This window comes from Moschus berezovskii, chromosome 4, assembly GCF_049115385.1.
Source record: "Moschus berezovskii isolate FMDL1 chromosome 4, NW_MosBer_1.0, whole genome shotgun sequence".
NCBI classification, from domain to species: domain Eukaryota; kingdom Metazoa; phylum Chordata; class Mammalia; order Artiodactyla; family Moschidae; genus Moschus; species Moschus berezovskii.
The window spans coordinates 105,767,742-105,784,489 of NC_142463.1; the positions used below are offsets into that span (position 1 = coordinate 105,767,742).

Consider the following 16,748-nt stretch of genomic DNA (forward strand, 5'->3'; position numbering starts at 1 on the left):
AAAAAATGTTAATGTGATATTGTTCCTGAGGTGTCACACTAGTCTCTGATTTTAATTAGTTGTCTTAGGAACTTATTTTTACCCTAGTTTGCGAAAACATTGCTATGAAAAATGGACTAAAGATATTTCAGGCATATAGGGTGCTGGTTGGAAAGGCACTGATTTAACTGGGCAGGACTATGCTTAGAAATGATAAAGTTGGAATATATTCCCAAGATGCGTTATTTTAATTATTGAAGGTTTTGTCCTTCAGCTAGGCACAGCTACAGGGCAGGTCAGTTTGAAAAGTGAGACCGCAAGCCTGAGTGGAGAATGCTTTTTCATCTCGCAGGTTCTGTGGAAAGAGCTCTGACTCATGCTAGATGTTCAAGGACATGTAGGAAAAAGCATTTCTGAAGAAGGAATAAGCATTCTGTCTGCAATTCAGAACTAAAAAAGGAATTTGTTTATTGAGAGCAAGAGGATGCAAGCAATATAAAAATCAAAAGCTTATCTGGCTTTAATTGACTTTTCTTTCTCTGCCTCTCAAAATGGAGTTGGATTTTATTTGTACATTTTCTATGGGTCCCATCTGCTCAGAAATCCTTATACAGGGGAAGCTGTGGGGCAGATTCCTTAAGTGACCCTTTATGAGAATTCTTATCAGGGCGGGAGTAATTGCTCAGTGCAGCCTACTTCTTCCCCTTCTGCTTCATGTGTACTACAAAATAGTCATTGCATGCGATGGTGAGCCCAGCGATTAGCGAAAAGAAGCTCTGGAAGCCCACTTTGCCATCTCGACACTGGTCCAGGTCCTTCATTATTTTGTCCACGGCCAGAGGGTCTTTTTGATTCTGAAAAAAAGGACAGAAGCAAGAACCGTCAGTCAGTGGTTGCAATGATGAGATTCTTTGATTTGTTCCGCTGACTCCTACATGTATAATCTCCTCATTATTTGAATTCTTGCTTTAGATCACAGTGATATTTGGAGGTCTTCTAAATGTACTTCTCTGCTTTGAGAGAGCACTTCAGTAAATTCATATTTATTGCAGGCTAGGAAAGAGGTTTCCATGGCATTCTTTTATGTAACTCAGGGACTAGAAACAGTCTTATTTCTAGAAAGAGGAGAAAAAGGAGATACAGTGATAGAGAAGGGAGATCCACGACTCAATTCTCAGTCCACTTAGAATCTGACCTGCTTTACTCACAGTCCAACTGTTACCACAAATTTTTTTTCCTTTTAATTTTTTTTTAATTGGAGGATAATTGCTTTACAATATTGTGTTGACCTCTGCCATACAAATTATTTTGAATGTATGGACCATGGAGTTAAGTGTTAGTTGCTTAGCTGTGTTCGACTCTTCCCAACGTCATGGACTGCAGCCCGCCAGGCTTCTCTGTCCATGGAATACTCCAGGCAAGAATACTGGGGTGGGTAGCCATTCTCTTCTCCAGGGGATCTTCCTGACCCAGGTATCGAACCCGGGTCTCCTGCATTGCAGGCAGACTCTTAATCATCTGAGCCATCAGGGAAGTCTGTTACCACAGTTTTAAAATTTACATTCTCTTAACAAATTTTCATTTCTTATAGTATGGTCAAGTCCTTAAAAAGAAACTCCTTATGAAAGACCTCATGAGATGACTTAGGGAGTAAATTTCAGATCTTTGTCCTCTGGAGCATCACCGACTCTGTGGACATGAGTTTCAGTGAACTCTGGGAATTGGTGATGGACAGGGAGGCCTGGCGTGCTATGATTCATGGGGTCGCGGGCGACTGAACTGAACTGAACTGAACGATACCCTTGGATGGGTTAGATTTAAAGAGGACAGGCAGTTGGTCCTCTTTTCTTGGCACAGCTGAGGCCAACCTAGTGTGACTTAATATCATATTAGCCAGGTGAGTAAGTCACACACCTTGGTGGACTTTCATGTAACAGCTAAGAACTGAGGCTGGACTAGAGTGTCTCTAAAATTGCTTCTGTTCTTAATGAGTTGGCCAATCTATGTCTTTGCTGGATGTTTTACATTGGATGTGTTTCAAAAGTAGTACATGTGATAGAATCATAAAACTCCTCGCAACTCTCAATGCCTTAGCACAAATGCATGGAACTGGAATGAACAGGTAAGATCCCCTTTGTTTTTTCTTTTCCCTTGCTTTCATGGGTGATTGGTTTAATCACTCCTTTTCATAGTGTTGATGCTTAGAAGTGGGAAAGTGTAGTTTCTCCTGTAGGGTCCATGCCATCAACCAGCAGTAAATATGGCCATTTACAGGTGTTAAAGGGTTCAGGGGGACTTTCCTGGTGGTCCAGTGGTTAAGGAGGTGCTTCCAATGCAGGAGGGCGGGTTTGATCCCTGTTCAGGGAAATAAGACCCCACATGCTGTGTGGTACAACCAAAAGAAAAAAAAGCAAAAACCACGTAAGAGCTCAGGTAAAGCATTTATGAATACTGTTGACTGCATACTTGAGTAAGAGAATTGACACACACTGTCTCAAGTGTGCTGGATGTTTAAACTGCACTCAGAAACCCTTTAAGCTAAGCAGCAGCATTTCCAACATGCCCTAAGCAGTCAACTATAACCTGTCTCTGCAGCTACCTCCCTCTTTTGGTGGGTTTCAGTTAATTCTGGCCTCAACCCCAGCTTCCTGGCTGTGGTCACAAGCAGTGCAATTTGGATGACATAAGGGATCAGGTTTAGAAACAAAACGCTCTGTCAATGTAGCCAGTGTGGGTGTGCCTGGAATTATGACCCCATGCTTAGAATAAATTGTATTGCCATGTTCAGAACTGTGTTGAACGCTTTATGTTTATCGAACCACAAAGCCTTTAGGAAGGATCTTTGTCTCATGAGATAGTCATCCTGGCTTCTAACTTATGTAACAACACAATTAACGAGCGTTTAGAAGTAGACTGAGAGCTTCTTTGTGTGATGGGCGGGTTTACAATGAGCACATTTTGTCTTTGAATTTTATGCTTGCCTAGAAGGATCACAGAAAGTGAAAGTGGTCTTGGAGATAATCATGTCCAGCCTCTTATTTTACAGAGGGCCTGAACTGAGGCACAGAAAGCTGAAGCAACCTTCCCAGTGTTAGTTAGGGTCCTGGTCTGGGTTTGTATCACAGAACTGTAAGAAAGCAGAGCATCAGCGTCCTCCAACTCATTCTAGGATAGCACTGTGGTAACTGCAGCTCTAAGATACAAGTTAAATGATTTCTATCTCTTTATCTGACTGATATTGATAACCTATAAATCATCATGTACTATAAAACCTTATGTTTACTGAGTCAGGAGTCAGGGGCTTAACTACTGCTGTTTACCATGCAGATGACAAGAGGCAGGACTCTGCCTTTTACCATCTCCTCCCCAGTGGTTCAGATGGTAAAGAATCTGCCTGCAATGCAGGAGTAATGGGTTCGATCCCTGGGTCAGTAAGATCCTGAAGATTCCCTCCAGGGGAAGTTTGTCCCCTGGAGACAGGCATGGCAACCACTCCAGTATTCTTGCCTGGAGAATTCCACGGACAGAGGAGCCTGGTAGGCTACAGTTCATGAGGTCACAAAGGGTTGGACACAGCTGAGTGACTAACACTTTCACCTTCCCTTCACCCTTTATGGGCTAATGCAATGTTCCACACCAAGTACAGTACTGATCCCTTTAAGTGACTGGTTGTGGCAGGTAGAGAAGGGTTTGCATTTCAATCTAGTAGCGTAGGCATAAACTCAAACTGTGCTCCTGTGTTCTCATAGCATTATCAATGTGAAAAGCAGTTTTTTCTGGAGTGATGTTTGGCTCTCATTCAGCAGACGCTTGACACCATTCGTTTAGAGTAGTGTTGGAAAAAAGTTTGAACGTCTTTATCTAAAGGGATTTAATTTAAGAAGGGACATAAGTGGATGTGACCAGGATGGGACACCTCCAGTGCCAGGTTTATGGACCTGAGGGCAACAAGGCAACCTGGATGATTACTCTGGTAAAAGACCTTCTTTCCCTCAACTCTGTCTCAATGGACCCAGTGACTCCAGATGGAATCTTTCTAACACCTCGTATTGTGGTGATTTGTGTGTAGTTTCATTTCATTTCCAAACTGTAAGTTCCTTAAGAGCAGGGGCTCTGTCTTCTTTACTGTCTGTTTCTTCCTATAGTATCTTACAAACAGGAGGCACTCAATAACATTTAATAACCAAATTAATGAAAACACCTTTCTAGTAGTGACTTCCACAGGGAAGGGCTAGAAAGAGGAAGGGAAAGGAAACAGGGCCCAGAAGCATTATAACTGATTCTTTCTGAGCCTTTCCACACTTACTTCCAAAAATCCAGGGAACTCCTTTTCCATGAGTACTCTCAGGTCTTCCTTTGTTAAGTAACCTTTATCACCAGCAAATTTGTGAAATGTGAACATCATGGTTTCCATGGCGTGTTCCATTTGAGATGGCATTTTGGTGAAGTCTGTTGAAACCTGTTAAAGGATGGAAAGAAACAATCTACATTAACTCTAAAAAATTTTATGCATTTATTTATTTGGTTGTATTGGGTCTTAGTTGCCACAGGCAGGCTCTAGAGCACAAAAGCTCAGTAGCTGTAGACCCACATGGCTTAGTTGCCCCAAGGCTACATTGCTGCTGCTGCTAAGTCACTTCAGTCGTGTCCGACTCTGTGCGACCCCAAAGACAGCAGCCCACCAGGCTCCCCCGTCCCTGGGATTCTCCAGGCGAGAACACTGGAGTGGGTTGCCATTTCCTTCTCCAAGGCTACATTAAGTGACATGAATTGCCAGTTTTTTGAGAATGACTGGAAGAGCTCAGCCATTCAATCCTTTTCCAACTCACCCCAGGTCTGGGGCCTTCCTCCTGCTGATGGAAACAGGCACTTCAGGTTGGTGCTCTGAATGAGGGGTTTTATCTAGTTGCCTGCTAAGTTTGCATAATGAAGAATAAAAACTCTGATCATCTGGAAAAGCAAGACCAGTGCCCTTTCGTTTAACTGACAAAGCACCTACTGAGAGGACAGATGTTTCACCATTTCTCTTGGTGGTGGAGGTGGCAGGCACTGGTAAATGGGACTCTTCCATGTGGACATGGCTGAATACCAAGACCCACAGTCAAGCCTGATTAATGAAAGAACTTCAACCCGCCAAGCTTCACTAGGTAACCTTGTTTGGTCTCATTCTAGGGTTTAGAAATTTGCTTAAAAGTGAATTTCATCTTCTGAGCACTTTTTTTTTTTTTTTCCACACAGCATGGCTTGTGGGATCTGTGTTCCCCGGCCAGGGACTGAACCTAGGCCACTTCAGTGAAAGTGAGGAACCCTAACCACTGGATCTCCAGGGAATTCGTTGTATTCTTTACTAAAGTTCTGAACTTGTTATTGATCATAACAAAGTCATTTGCATCTTTGGTAGCAACATCAGTTGCCCTACCCAAATACAACCTACCCAAAGCCTTGAGAAGGAACAAGTAACAGTATATACTAATCACTTTGGAGATCTGATATATTTTTGGCAACACTAGACAGAAGAGCTACTCTATAGTCTGGGGTGCAGTGGGAAAGGAAGAGTTTTTCATTGTGAATAGCTTAAAGGAAAGGAAAGGATTTGTCTGATCATTATATTCAGGTATAATAATCTGGGGGCATTTGTCTTATCAAGGCCCAATGCCTGGCACTTAAGAGGAGCCCAGTGAATTTTGCTTAATTGGAAGGCATGCTTTGGCAAGAACAGAGTAGCTTTGACTTACACCAAATAAAACCACTACTGGATAGGAAATAGATGAAACTGAATTGAGACTAATATACCACTCAAAAAAAAAAAAAGTCAGGAATTGGTTTAGAGTAGCAGTCCCCAAACTTTTTGCCACCAGGGACTGGTTTTGTGGAAGACAGTTTTTCCACAGATGGGGAAGGGGGATGGGGGATGGTTTCAGGATGATTCAAGAGCATTACATGTATTGTGCACTTTATTTCTAATCTAATGCCATCACTGATCTGACAGGAGGTACTGGTCCATAGTCCCAGAGGATAGGGACCTGTGGTTTAGCGCAGTGGTTGAAGGGGAGGCTGGCATCTTCTCCTGAAGAGTCTCAACAGGAACTGGAGACATGCATTCATTCTGGTTCCTGTTGCTGACATATGCGTACTCAACACAGATCCCTAAATGCTATCTTTTACTGAGGAGAAGGTGGAGCTTGTGAACATGAGGATTGAGCAATTACACTTTGAGTTGAAAGTCCTACCCCTTAATCCCCAGAAAAGTACAGGAATCAGCATGCCAAAAAATGTGCTACTCTAGAGAATGCTGTAAGCCAGAATCTGGCATGATTCACCCGGAAGACTTCTCACGGAGAGAGCAGCAAATTCAAGGTCCACTGTGGGATGAATTCCAGAGGACTCACATCCATTCCCCTGTCTCCTGACACGGCCAGTATCTGGCTTCACATGGCAGTGGCTTACAGGGAGTCAGCCTCGCCTGGATTGGCTCTGCAAGTCCAGCAACATAAGAGATAACTAAGAACTGAACTGAGTGTGTCACCTTTGGGAGAAGACTGTGGCGTCCCACTTCAGTTCTGAAATATCTCAGGAAAGGAGTCAGCCACCACAGAGGTTTAAAAATACCTATGCCCAAGCTCTACGGCCAGAGCTCTTCACAGTCAATGCCCAAAGATCTCAGAAACTGATCTGGTTGTGGGACACCTCGTTCACTTTCTTCACAGCGCAGAACAGAAGGAAAATGCATGCAAAGCCAGAGAAGTAAGAAAGGGAATGCAGCATGAAAAGGACCCCTGAGACAGGAAACAGGCTACTTCAGAAACTTGTAAGAAATACAGGTTGTAAGCTGAGGAAGTCCTGGCCACCCATGAATAGCTTCTTCAAGAGAGTGAGGCCCATCTTCCTGGAGTGAACACTCAGGTCTCAGGACACTTCAAACCCAGCCAGGGATGCTCTGTGCTTACTATGAGCTGTGGGAGCTTTTCTACCCCCACTGGATCCCCCTCTGCTGTTTACTGAGCACGTGGGCTGTGGCCACAGCAGCCAGCGCAGACTCCCAATTTGTTCTGTAGTGCTTGTACTCAGTAGATAAGTCACCAACTCTTTGCGATGCTATAGACTGTAGTCTGCCAAGCTCTGTGTCCAAGGGATTCTCCAGGCAAGAATACTGCAGTGGGTTGCCATTTCCTTCTCCAGGTGATCTTCCCCACCCAGGGACTGAACCTTCATCTCCTGCATTGGTAGGTGGATACTTTACCACTTGAGTCACCTGGGGAGCCTGCTTGTTAGGTAGACCTTCTGCAATAAGCATGCAGAACAGGGGCTACTCGGGAGACCTAAGGTTGTGGAAGCAGAAAAAGGTTTGAAAACCAGCAATGACCACCCTCTCATCAGTAACCAGGGCTCCTGAGGGCACAGACCAGGGCTAGGAGCAAGTCATTCGGTTTTGAAGGTGAAGCCAGCACACTGATTTTAGAGTAAGATGAAGGAAAAGGGGAAGATGTGATGAACACTATTCTCTTGGCTAGTGGATGGATCCTCCAGTTCTTCCAGAGTGGTAGTTGCCCCACTGAGCCAGTCTGCCAGGCCCTCCCTTCTTGGGCGTGGCTCACCCGGGCTGGGCAGATGGATTGGTTGCTAAAGCAGCAGTTCAGGAACTTGAATCTGGCATTTCCATCACTGCCTCCGCCGCGCCGCGTCCCGTTCTCCAGAGCTCCACCCCCAGGTAGGGGCGGTATACTCAGCTTCTGGCACAGAAACACTTCTACTGGATGGCCTTGGGCTGAGAGGCGTTGGCATCCTCTCTGTTCCCCAGACAACCTACTGCCATTTCATCATTTATTGTCTCTCCATCCTCGATTTAAGTTCTTATAGGGCAAGGGCTATTATTCTGTTCTGTCTGCTGCTGCTGCTGCTAAGTCGCTCCAGTCATGTTCAACTCTGTGCGACCCCATAGACGGCAGCCCACCAGGCTCCCCCGTCCCTGGGATTCTCCAGGCAAGAATACTGGAGTGGGTTGCCATTTCCTTCTCCAATGCATGAAAATGAAAAGTCAAAGTGAAGTCGCTCAGTCGTGTCCAACTCTTAGCGACCCCATGGACTGCAGCCTACCAGGCTCTTCCGTCCATGGGATTTTCCAGGCAAGAGTACTGGAGTGGGGTGCCATTGCCTTCTCCGCTGTTCTGTCTAGAAACCACTACATAGTGGTATAGTGTTGCTAATGAGCGAATGAGTGAATCAAACAATTCCCTTGGCAGGAGCTGAGGTGCAGGTGTGATTACCCAGGTGCGGCTGAAACCTTGGCCACTGGAGCAGAGCAGGAGGTGAGGGCTGGGAAGGGGCTGGGAAGGGGCAGCCAATGAATGAACAGTAGAGCGCATTCCATAGTGTAGGAGAAAATGGTGTGTCCTGCTAAACAGGCCTGGTCACCCAACACTTTTTCTCTAGTTTTGGTCTATCCCTCTTTAGTGCTTTCTCACTGTGAGCGCCACAAGCTCTAACTACCTCATTGCTGGTCACTCATGTTTCTACTGAAATCATTTGATTGTGATGTCTGTGCTTCTCCTATACAGGTCTGAAGAGTGGAGGCTCACATATGTTTCTTTGTGTAACTGTCTCTTCAGAAAAAAAATTCTGGGCTCTACAATCTACAAATTTAATTACAGTGGTGGGAATTCAATTTTTGCTGTACCTACACTGAGCACCTACTCCGCATGACTAGGCTCATGCGGGCCCCTCTCCACAGCCCCCACCCCCATGGTGCTTGACTTTGGGGAGTTCACCAGCTAAGGTCATACTATTTTAAAATATGTCCTGAATTCTAGTTAACTGTGCTTCTGTGTCTTTCTCCACTAAACTGTGGGCTCCAGGAGCAGGGTCTTAGAAGCCAGCACCCTGCCTTCAGAGTCGGCTCAATGAATCAGTAAGAAGGAAACTGGCAATAATGTAAATTTTGATCCTTCTGGGAGTAGCAGGGAAGTAGGACTCCTCCTCAGAAAAGTGTCTGCTCCTAAGCAATATCAAATGTTTGCTCTGGACCCATGCCCAGATCCAGGCCATAATTTCAAAAAGGAGATTTCTAAAGAGCAAGAAGTCTGATCTCTTCTGTGTCTTGTCCATACCCTAGTTTTCTTACAGCCCACCCAGAAAACAATTGGCAGAATGTTAGTAAAAACAAACATGTTATCTAAAATGTGTTTTAGCTGTCCTTCTTTTTGATGATTTTAAAAAGAAAAAAAAAAGGGGGGTGGGGGGATGGGGGGTGGGATCGGGAATTGAACCCCGAAGGCATTCTTGAATTTGAGCCCTAAAGAGAATTCAGAAAAAGTGAGTTGAGGCAACAGATCTAATCCAGGCTGTCTCTCCTACCTTTCACCAAACATAAAATTTTCCCATTAAGAAAATGAGCAGCAAAAGAAGAGTTCCAGATACAATCCAATAGGAAGAACTCTGAGGCCTTCTCTACCCTAACAGAGTACATCCAATTTTCTTTGAAGAGTTGTCAGGTATCAGCCAGAACTGGCAAACAACAGCCATTGTGACAACAGCCATTAAATCCGTTGTTGGATTAGGTGGTAGTTATTTAATAAAGGGCTAGGAAGTGCTGAAAATTGTTAAAAATAAATTCATTCTTTTTGCTTTTGGTGTGAGATTCATAAATTGTTGAGTCCCAGAAAAATGAGAAGCTTAAGACTCTAAAAAGATCAGCTTTCCTAGCAGTCTGAGTGCTAACCTACACTTTATATCTCTGAAAGGATTCCATTGTTTCCTTCAACTTTAAAAGACTGGACTGGATCAAGGCCATACCAAGTGGGTAGTGCTCTAAAAAAGTCACAGGGTTGGAGCTGTCCGTGGAAAGCAAAGAGGCACTCAGTCTCAGCTCCACCCAGCCCAAGGCCTGACCTCACTGGAGAGGAGCTGCTGCAGAGGTTGGCCAGGTGCCAGACATGGGAGGAAAGGGGGCCATCTGATGTTGTATGCAGGAAAAGCCGGGAAGAGCATCACCTAGAAATCAGGGTGCTTTATGCCCAGTAGACCATCAGGAAAATCTGAAGAACCAAAATAAGAATCTCCAAATGGTGGATCAAGGGCCACAGTGAAGAAAGTAGCTTCTGGCTGTCAAGGGAGGAATACATCACTTGGAAGAGATGATTAAATAGAAACCAGACAGGAATCTGTGGGGGCAGGGCTGATGAAGAAATTTCAGATGAATTATGAACTCATTCCTGCCCTAATGCCTGGCATCACCTTTTGCAATTTGATGAAACACGCTGGAGGCAAAGATTACTGACAGGGTGTTTCCGTGGGCCTGGCCTCACCTGAAGGGCAGGATATAAGTCCACTGCTGCAGGTTGAAACTCATGCTGTAGGGGAAAAAGAATCTGCAGTAACTGCAAACCTCTCAATGGGACGCGTTACCTCCCAAATAAAGCTGAGGCAGCCTGCCAGTGGGCATCCAGGCTGATAAGCCAGCAGCTGAAACACCATGACCCTACCAATCTAACTTGTCCTCAACCACAGTTCAGTCAGAAACCTCTCCTTCAGATGGCCGGCCTGTCCGGGTGTGACTCATTTCCTCTTGGAAAATGCCCTCTAAAATGGCACAGTTCCCCTTTTCCTTCAGGGAGTGTTCTGTCTGAACCATCTGCAGAGAGAGTCTGGAACCATCCAGGCCACACCCACATGGTCTCACAACTGAGTCACAGGCTTCCACTAGGAGAATCCGGAGCCCTTTGTGCTAACCACGCCCTGCAGAAACCTCAAGGGAGGGAAGCGGGTGGGCTTAACGTATTCCAGAGTCTGGCCCAGGGCTCCGTGGTGCCTGGCACGGGGCTAGCTGCTCTGCTGGCCCCTCCACCCCTGCCTAACAAGGCAGATTCCGGGTTTCAGTGAGGTGGAGACCGCCCGAGGCTGGAGAGCGCGGTATTCAGGTCTGGGGCTAAGCACCAGTCCTTTGCCAGGCTCAAATTGTGTCCAGGTACCAACAGCTCATTCTACTGGGCCAGGTTAATCTGGGGTGTTAGATCCTTCATTAAACTTGCTCTTCCTCAATCTCTGTATGGTTCCACTTGTTTAACTAAAATAGCAAGAAGGGAACCCTTTCAGTACAAAGCCCACTTCAGTGGTGGCTGAAGCTGGTGGCTTCCCCCGACCCCCTCAGCAAAACTGTGTTATAAAGAAAACAAATAAGACCTTCTTCCCTCCGTTGGTCAAGCCGGCCAGGCAGGACAGGGGTTCAGAAACAGGGATTCGGGTAACTGGGGAAACTAGTCGAAAAGCAGGAAGGGGTGTAAAGAAAGATACAGCAAAAGGTAGGAGCGCGGACCCCGGGACACCAACCCCGAAGTACTAGTAAAGGCCGAATGCTCCCTCCTCTGGGGGTCTGGGGGGTCGCGCCGGGGAGGGACAGGGGAGGTGCTCGCCCGGCTGGGGTGTGGCCCAGAGCTCGGGGAGAGGATACCCCCGCGTGCCCGGCAGACGCCCGACCACCACCATCGGCGCCCCCAGACACCTGGGCCGCCCGGCGAAGACCGCCCGGCGAGCGGGAGGCGCGGGCGCGGGCTGCGGGGCCGGGGACCGCCCGGGACGCGCGGGCGGGACTCACCTCGGCGGGAGGCGCGGCGGGGACGCTGGCTGGCGGGGGCGCTCGCTGGCGGGGACGCGCGGGCAGTGAGCGCCGCGCCGCGGGCAGGGCGCCTTAGTACGTGGGGGCGGGGGCGGGGAGGCGGGAGGAGCCCGGGCGGCCGTCGGGGCCTCGGCGCACCCCACCTCTTCCCCTCCCTCCTCTTCCTGCCCGCCTGCCTCTCCCCCCGCCGCTCACACCCCGGGCGCCGCGCACACGCCCTGCTCTCGCTATGCGGAGTAGCTCCGCTGCAGGCCTCCACCCGCCCCCGGAGAGAACGATATTGTAAACTCTTCCTACTCAAATGCTCTCGAATATTTTCGTGCCCTTCCTCTCGGGTTTGCTTTGAGCGAGTAACTGTGGAAATCAAAGAATCCAGTCGTCCTGCGGGTGGGGCGCGCTGGCAGATTGTAAGCTCCTGTAAACTACAGGTCTAGGAATTATTTTCTAGATGATATCGTAGGGAGGGGCACCTGGAGTCCTTAAAACCGCAAAGGCGTCAGACTTGGTTTCAGATTAGACTCTAAGAGGTAAACTGGGAGGGCTCCAAGGCCTCCGGGGGGTCTCCCCCCACCCACCGCCCGGCATACGGGCTGTTCTCCAGAAGCCGAGCTCACTACCCGCCGCAGTGAAGGGGTTGGTGGTGCTGTTTGGCTTTTTAGCTCCAGGGCATGACAAACCCTTGGTTGAACTGGAAATTGACCCCTCTTAGCGTGCGTGGCCGGAGAAGGCAATGGCAAGCCACTCCAGTACTAGTGCCTAGAAAATCCCATGGATGGAGGAGCCTGGTAGGCTGCAGTCCGTGGGGTCGCTAAGGGTCAGACACGACTGAGCGACTTCACTTTCACACATTGGAGAAGGAAATGGCAACCCACTCCAGTGTTCTTGCCTGGAGAATCCCAGGGATGGGGGAGCCTAGTGGGCTTCCGTCTGTGGGGTCACACAGAGTCGGACAAGACTGAAGTGACTTAGCAGCAGCAGCAGCGTGCGTGGCAGTTGGTCTAGCGTTCAGGTTCGGCTGTAGTTGACATTATTAAAACCTGTTTAAGAATCTGCTTTTTTTCCTTTTTTTTGTCCTGAAATTGGCCTGTTTGGTCCTCAAAGCGCTTCAGAAGGAATTTAGAGAAAACCTAAGGGTTTCCTAGCTGGTGCTATCCACTCCCCCCCACCTCCGACATTTATTTTAATTGTGGTTCAGGGTTAAATGCAAACTACTAGCAGCTGTTGGTGGAAAAGGGCCCAGTCCCAAGTCTTGGGTTTTCCTTTGTTCCCAGGGGAGGTCCTGGGAGGAGTGAGTGATCCCTGAGGAATGAGCAGTCTTGGGGAATCCTCCAAATGCCTCCATGTGACTAATCTGAGCTCTTGCCAGGAAAACTCGGATTTCAGTTCTCATTCCACTGAGTTCCTCAAGCCTGGTGCTGAACGTTCAAGGGGGCAGTTCTGCAGTCTTCCCGTAGGCTTCCTAAGCTCTTCCTATGCTGTTGGTTACAGTCAAGAATGGAGAAAATTCTTGATCCCTTTAGTTCCAGGAAAGATGCAACTGGATTTAGAGTGAGAACACCTGAGTTCCTATACTATGCCCTCCTTGATTCCTTCATTTGATTCGCAGTGTTTAGGAATACTTAGTGTATGTACTAGGGCCTGGGGATTCGGAGATCAAAGAATCAGTCAATCCCTCAACGTCAAGACTTGTTGGAAGATAGATTAGCAAACAAAATCCACTGAGCTCAGTGAATGGTAGAGGATGCTATCGGACACTGTGAGCATTGAGGAGGCACCTCCAAGTCCCCATGGAATGATCACAGAACAATTCCTGGAGCAGGAACATTTGACAGACGTTTTAAAGATAATATTTACCATGACTTTTAAATTTGATGTAAAAAAGGTACATTCTTCTTGTAGAAGGTTTGGAAAATATACCAATGTATAAGGAGAAAAATAAAATCACTTGTAAATGCATGGGCCAAAGACAAACATTTTTATGTATTTTCTTTTTTTTTCATATTTATGTGGTTGCACTGAGTCTTTGTTGGGCCCAGTAGTAGCCCCATGACAAGTGGGATCTCTCTGGACCAGGGTTCAAACCCACGTCCCCTTCGTTGGCAGGCAGATTCTCAACCACTGGACCACCTGGGAAGTCTTGGGTAGTAGTTATTTAGTGAAGGGCTGCTGCTGCTAAGTCGCTTCAGTCGCGTCCGACTCTTTGCAACCCCATAGACGGCAGCCCACCAGGCTCCCCTGTCCCTGGGATTCTCCAGGCAAGAACACTGGAGTGGGTTGCCATTTCCTTCTCCAATGCATGAAAGTGAAAAGTGAAAGTGAAGTCACTCAGTAGTGTCCAACTCTTACTGACCCCATGGACTGCAGCCTACCAGGCTCCTCTGCCCATGGGATTTTCCAGGCAAGAGTACTGGAGTAGGTTGCCATTGCCTTCTCCAAGTGAAGGGCTAGGAAGTGCTAAAATTTGTTAAAATAAGTAAATTCATTCTTTTTGCATTTGATATGGAATTTCTAAATTGTGACCACATTGATTATAAAATTATGTATTCTATTTTTGCTCCATAACTTATCTTTACTATTTATATGTCATCAAGAGCATTTACTCATTCCTTTTTTTTTCACTCAACAAGTTACTCATCAAGAGCATTTACTCATTCCTTTTTTTTTCACTCAACAAGCTCCATAACTTATCTTTACTATTTATATGTCATCAAGAGCATTTACTCATTCCTTTTTTTTTCACTCAACAAGTTACTGCAGTTGACTGTTTATATCTGAGAGTTCTTCATCCTCAGATTCAACCAACTATGGATCAGAAATATCCAGAGAAGTAATTTCATAAATATCCAAAAAGCAAACTTGAATTTGCAACAATTTGCATAGCATTTACATAGTCTTTACAATTATTTGCATTCTGTTAAGTATTAAAATGGACTTATAAAACAGAGAGATACAGACTTATAAAATGAACTTATGGTTGGGGGCAAGGAAGGGATAGTTAGGGAGTTTGGGATGGTCTTGTACACCCTGCTGTATTTAAAATGGATAACCAACAAGGACCTCCTGTATAGCACAGGGAACTCTGCACAATGTTATGTGGCAGCCAATGTTACGTGGTTAGGAGGGGAGTTTGGCGGGGGGAGAATGTATATGATGACTGAATCCCTTCCTGGTTTATCTGAAATTATCACAACATTGTTAATCACTTATACCCCAATACAAAATAAAAAATTAAAAAAAAAAAGAAAAGTACTCTAGAGATGATTTAAAGTACACCAAAGTTCGACAGAGAATGAGATGGCTGGATGGCATCACCAGCTCAATGGACATGAGTTTGAGTGAACTCTGGGAGTTGATGATGGACAGGGAGGTCTGGCGTGCTGTGATTCATGGGGTCGCAAAGAGTTGGACACGACTGAGCGACTGAACTGAACTGAACTGAAAGTTTGTGTGTAGGTTATATGTGATACAGTATCATATTATATAAGGGACTTGAGCATTCATGGAGTTTGGTATGTGGGGGAGTTTCTGGAACCAGTACCTACAAGGATACCACGAAACCACTGTATCTGATTACATTGTAGCTCCTTTACTCTCTTCTCTGGCCTGCCAGCTAGACTCTCAGGGCTCCCAGGTCTTAGTGGCTTCAGCTTCACATGACAGATGGACCTTGGGTTTCCAAAGCACTGTGCTAAGTGCTGAAAGTATAGTGGAAAAAATGGTTGCAGGATGGACTTCCCTGGTGGTCTAGTGGTTAAAAATCCACCTGCCAATGCAGGGGACATGGATTAGGTCCCTGGTCTAGGAAGACTCCACATACCACGGAGCAACTAAGCCTGTGTGCCACAACTACTGATCCTGCATGCCCTAGAGCCTGTGCTCTGCAACAAGCGAAGCCACCTCAATGGAAAGCCCACAGAGAGCAACAAGAGTAAGCCCGTGTGCAGCAACGAAGACCCAATGTGGCCAAAAGTAAATAAAGCATTTGAAAAATGGTTGAAGGTTAGACACTATCTCTGCCCTCTTGTGACTTTTTTTTTTAACTCTAGGTATGGGTAGATCCATAAAGTTCTAAGTACCTGCCATGCCTTTCATCTCTCTTTTGGAGAGGTGGTCCCAGGCAGTTCTTTCTCCAGAAGGTGGTTATCCTTTATAAACCACAGGTTAACAGAGCCAACTCTGTTTCCCTAGTGATAGCTGATCAGACCTGGGACTAGGGCTCGAGGCAGAGCTGCCCACCAAGGATGGTAAGGTGGTAGGGGGTGGCGGGGAAGATGTGGGGAGAGGAGCAGACTGAATGGCCACCAGAAGAATGGGAACAGATTGGAGACCATGTGGTTCCTAGAACAAAGAGGAGTTGGTATTCATGTTCCCCACCAGGCCCATTGTGCATTCCAGTGTAGGAAATACTGGGAGTAGGGGATGTTGTTCTACTAATGAGGCAGTATTGGGTATTTTTCCCAGTTCTCCATGTCACATAGCAACGAAACCCACTTCCCAGCTGTTCTCAACTCTTGCGTTTGTGGTTGCAGCAAAGAGGGCATGATGTCCACCAGAAATGTGTTCTTCCCGTCACAGTGTAGAGGTGTTGCTGAGAAGAGGCTGCTGAGCCAGAGATTATGTTCCTAGCACCTCTTGCACTTCATGTGACTCAGTGACTAGTCATCAGCAGGATGGGGCTGGAAGTGATGGGTGTCACCTGCAGGCCAATGGGGTTGAGATGACTTTCCACGTTCTTTTTCTCCGTCTCCTGAATTCTGAAATTCTAGGGGTAGAGAAGCCACAGCTGGAAGGAGCCTGAGTCCCTGAATCACTGAGTGGAGGAAAACCAGCAGCTAACCAGGAACATTTTCATCTAACTAGTTTTGTGGGTGAGAAAGAACTGCATAATTTGGGTATGTATTTGTTACAGCAGAACAGGGTGGCATTTTTTTGAACACTAGTATTTTGGCAGCATACTCAAAAACTCAAAAAAATTAAGGGGCATGTATAGTGTTCTTGCCTGGAGAATCCCAGGGATGGCAGAGCCTGGTGGGCTGCCGTCCATGGGGTCGCACAGAGTCGGACACGACTGAAGTGACTTAGCAGCAGCAGCATAGTAATCACACTATTATACTGGTCACATTTCAGCATCATGGTGGCACTGTTTAAGTAGACCCTTTTA

General features: G+C 46.6%; 1 protein-coding gene across 2 annotated transcripts; it reads right to left on the bottom strand.

Moving 5' to 3' along the window:
• Positions 1–422: 422 nt before the first annotated feature.
• On the bottom strand, positions 423–11,715 carry S100A10 (S100 calcium binding protein A10). 2 transcript variants are annotated; one of them, XM_088835764.1, is made up of 3 exons: positions 11,567–11,715; positions 4,286–4,438; positions 423–833 (listed from the first exon to the last, which is right to left on the bottom strand). In XM_088835764.1, exons 2-3 carry the CDS (start codon positions 4,415–4,417, stop codon positions 672–674), a joined length of 294 nt encoding a protein of 97 aa, XP_088691890.1. In that variant the 5' UTR covers positions 4,418–4,438; positions 11,567–11,715; the 3' UTR covers positions 423–671. The 2 variants fall into 2 exon arrangements, with proteins under 2 accessions (XP_088691890.1, XP_055260002.1); XM_055404027.2 differs by having other exon boundaries at positions 4,286–4,428; positions 11,567–11,697.
• Positions 11,716–16,748: the final 5,033 nt, after the last annotated feature.

What these genes read in the sequence shown, in the direction of transcription:
- S100A10 (XM_088835764.1), bottom strand. Translation starts at nt 4,417, where the DNA reads ATGCCATCTCAAATGGAACACGCCATGGAAACCATGATGTTCACATTT. An exon ending in AGTTCCCTGGATTTTTGGAA is followed by an intron (nt 834 to 4,285) that starts GTAAGTGTGGAA and finishes CCTTTTTTTCAG; the next exon opens with AATCAAAAAGACCCTCTGGC.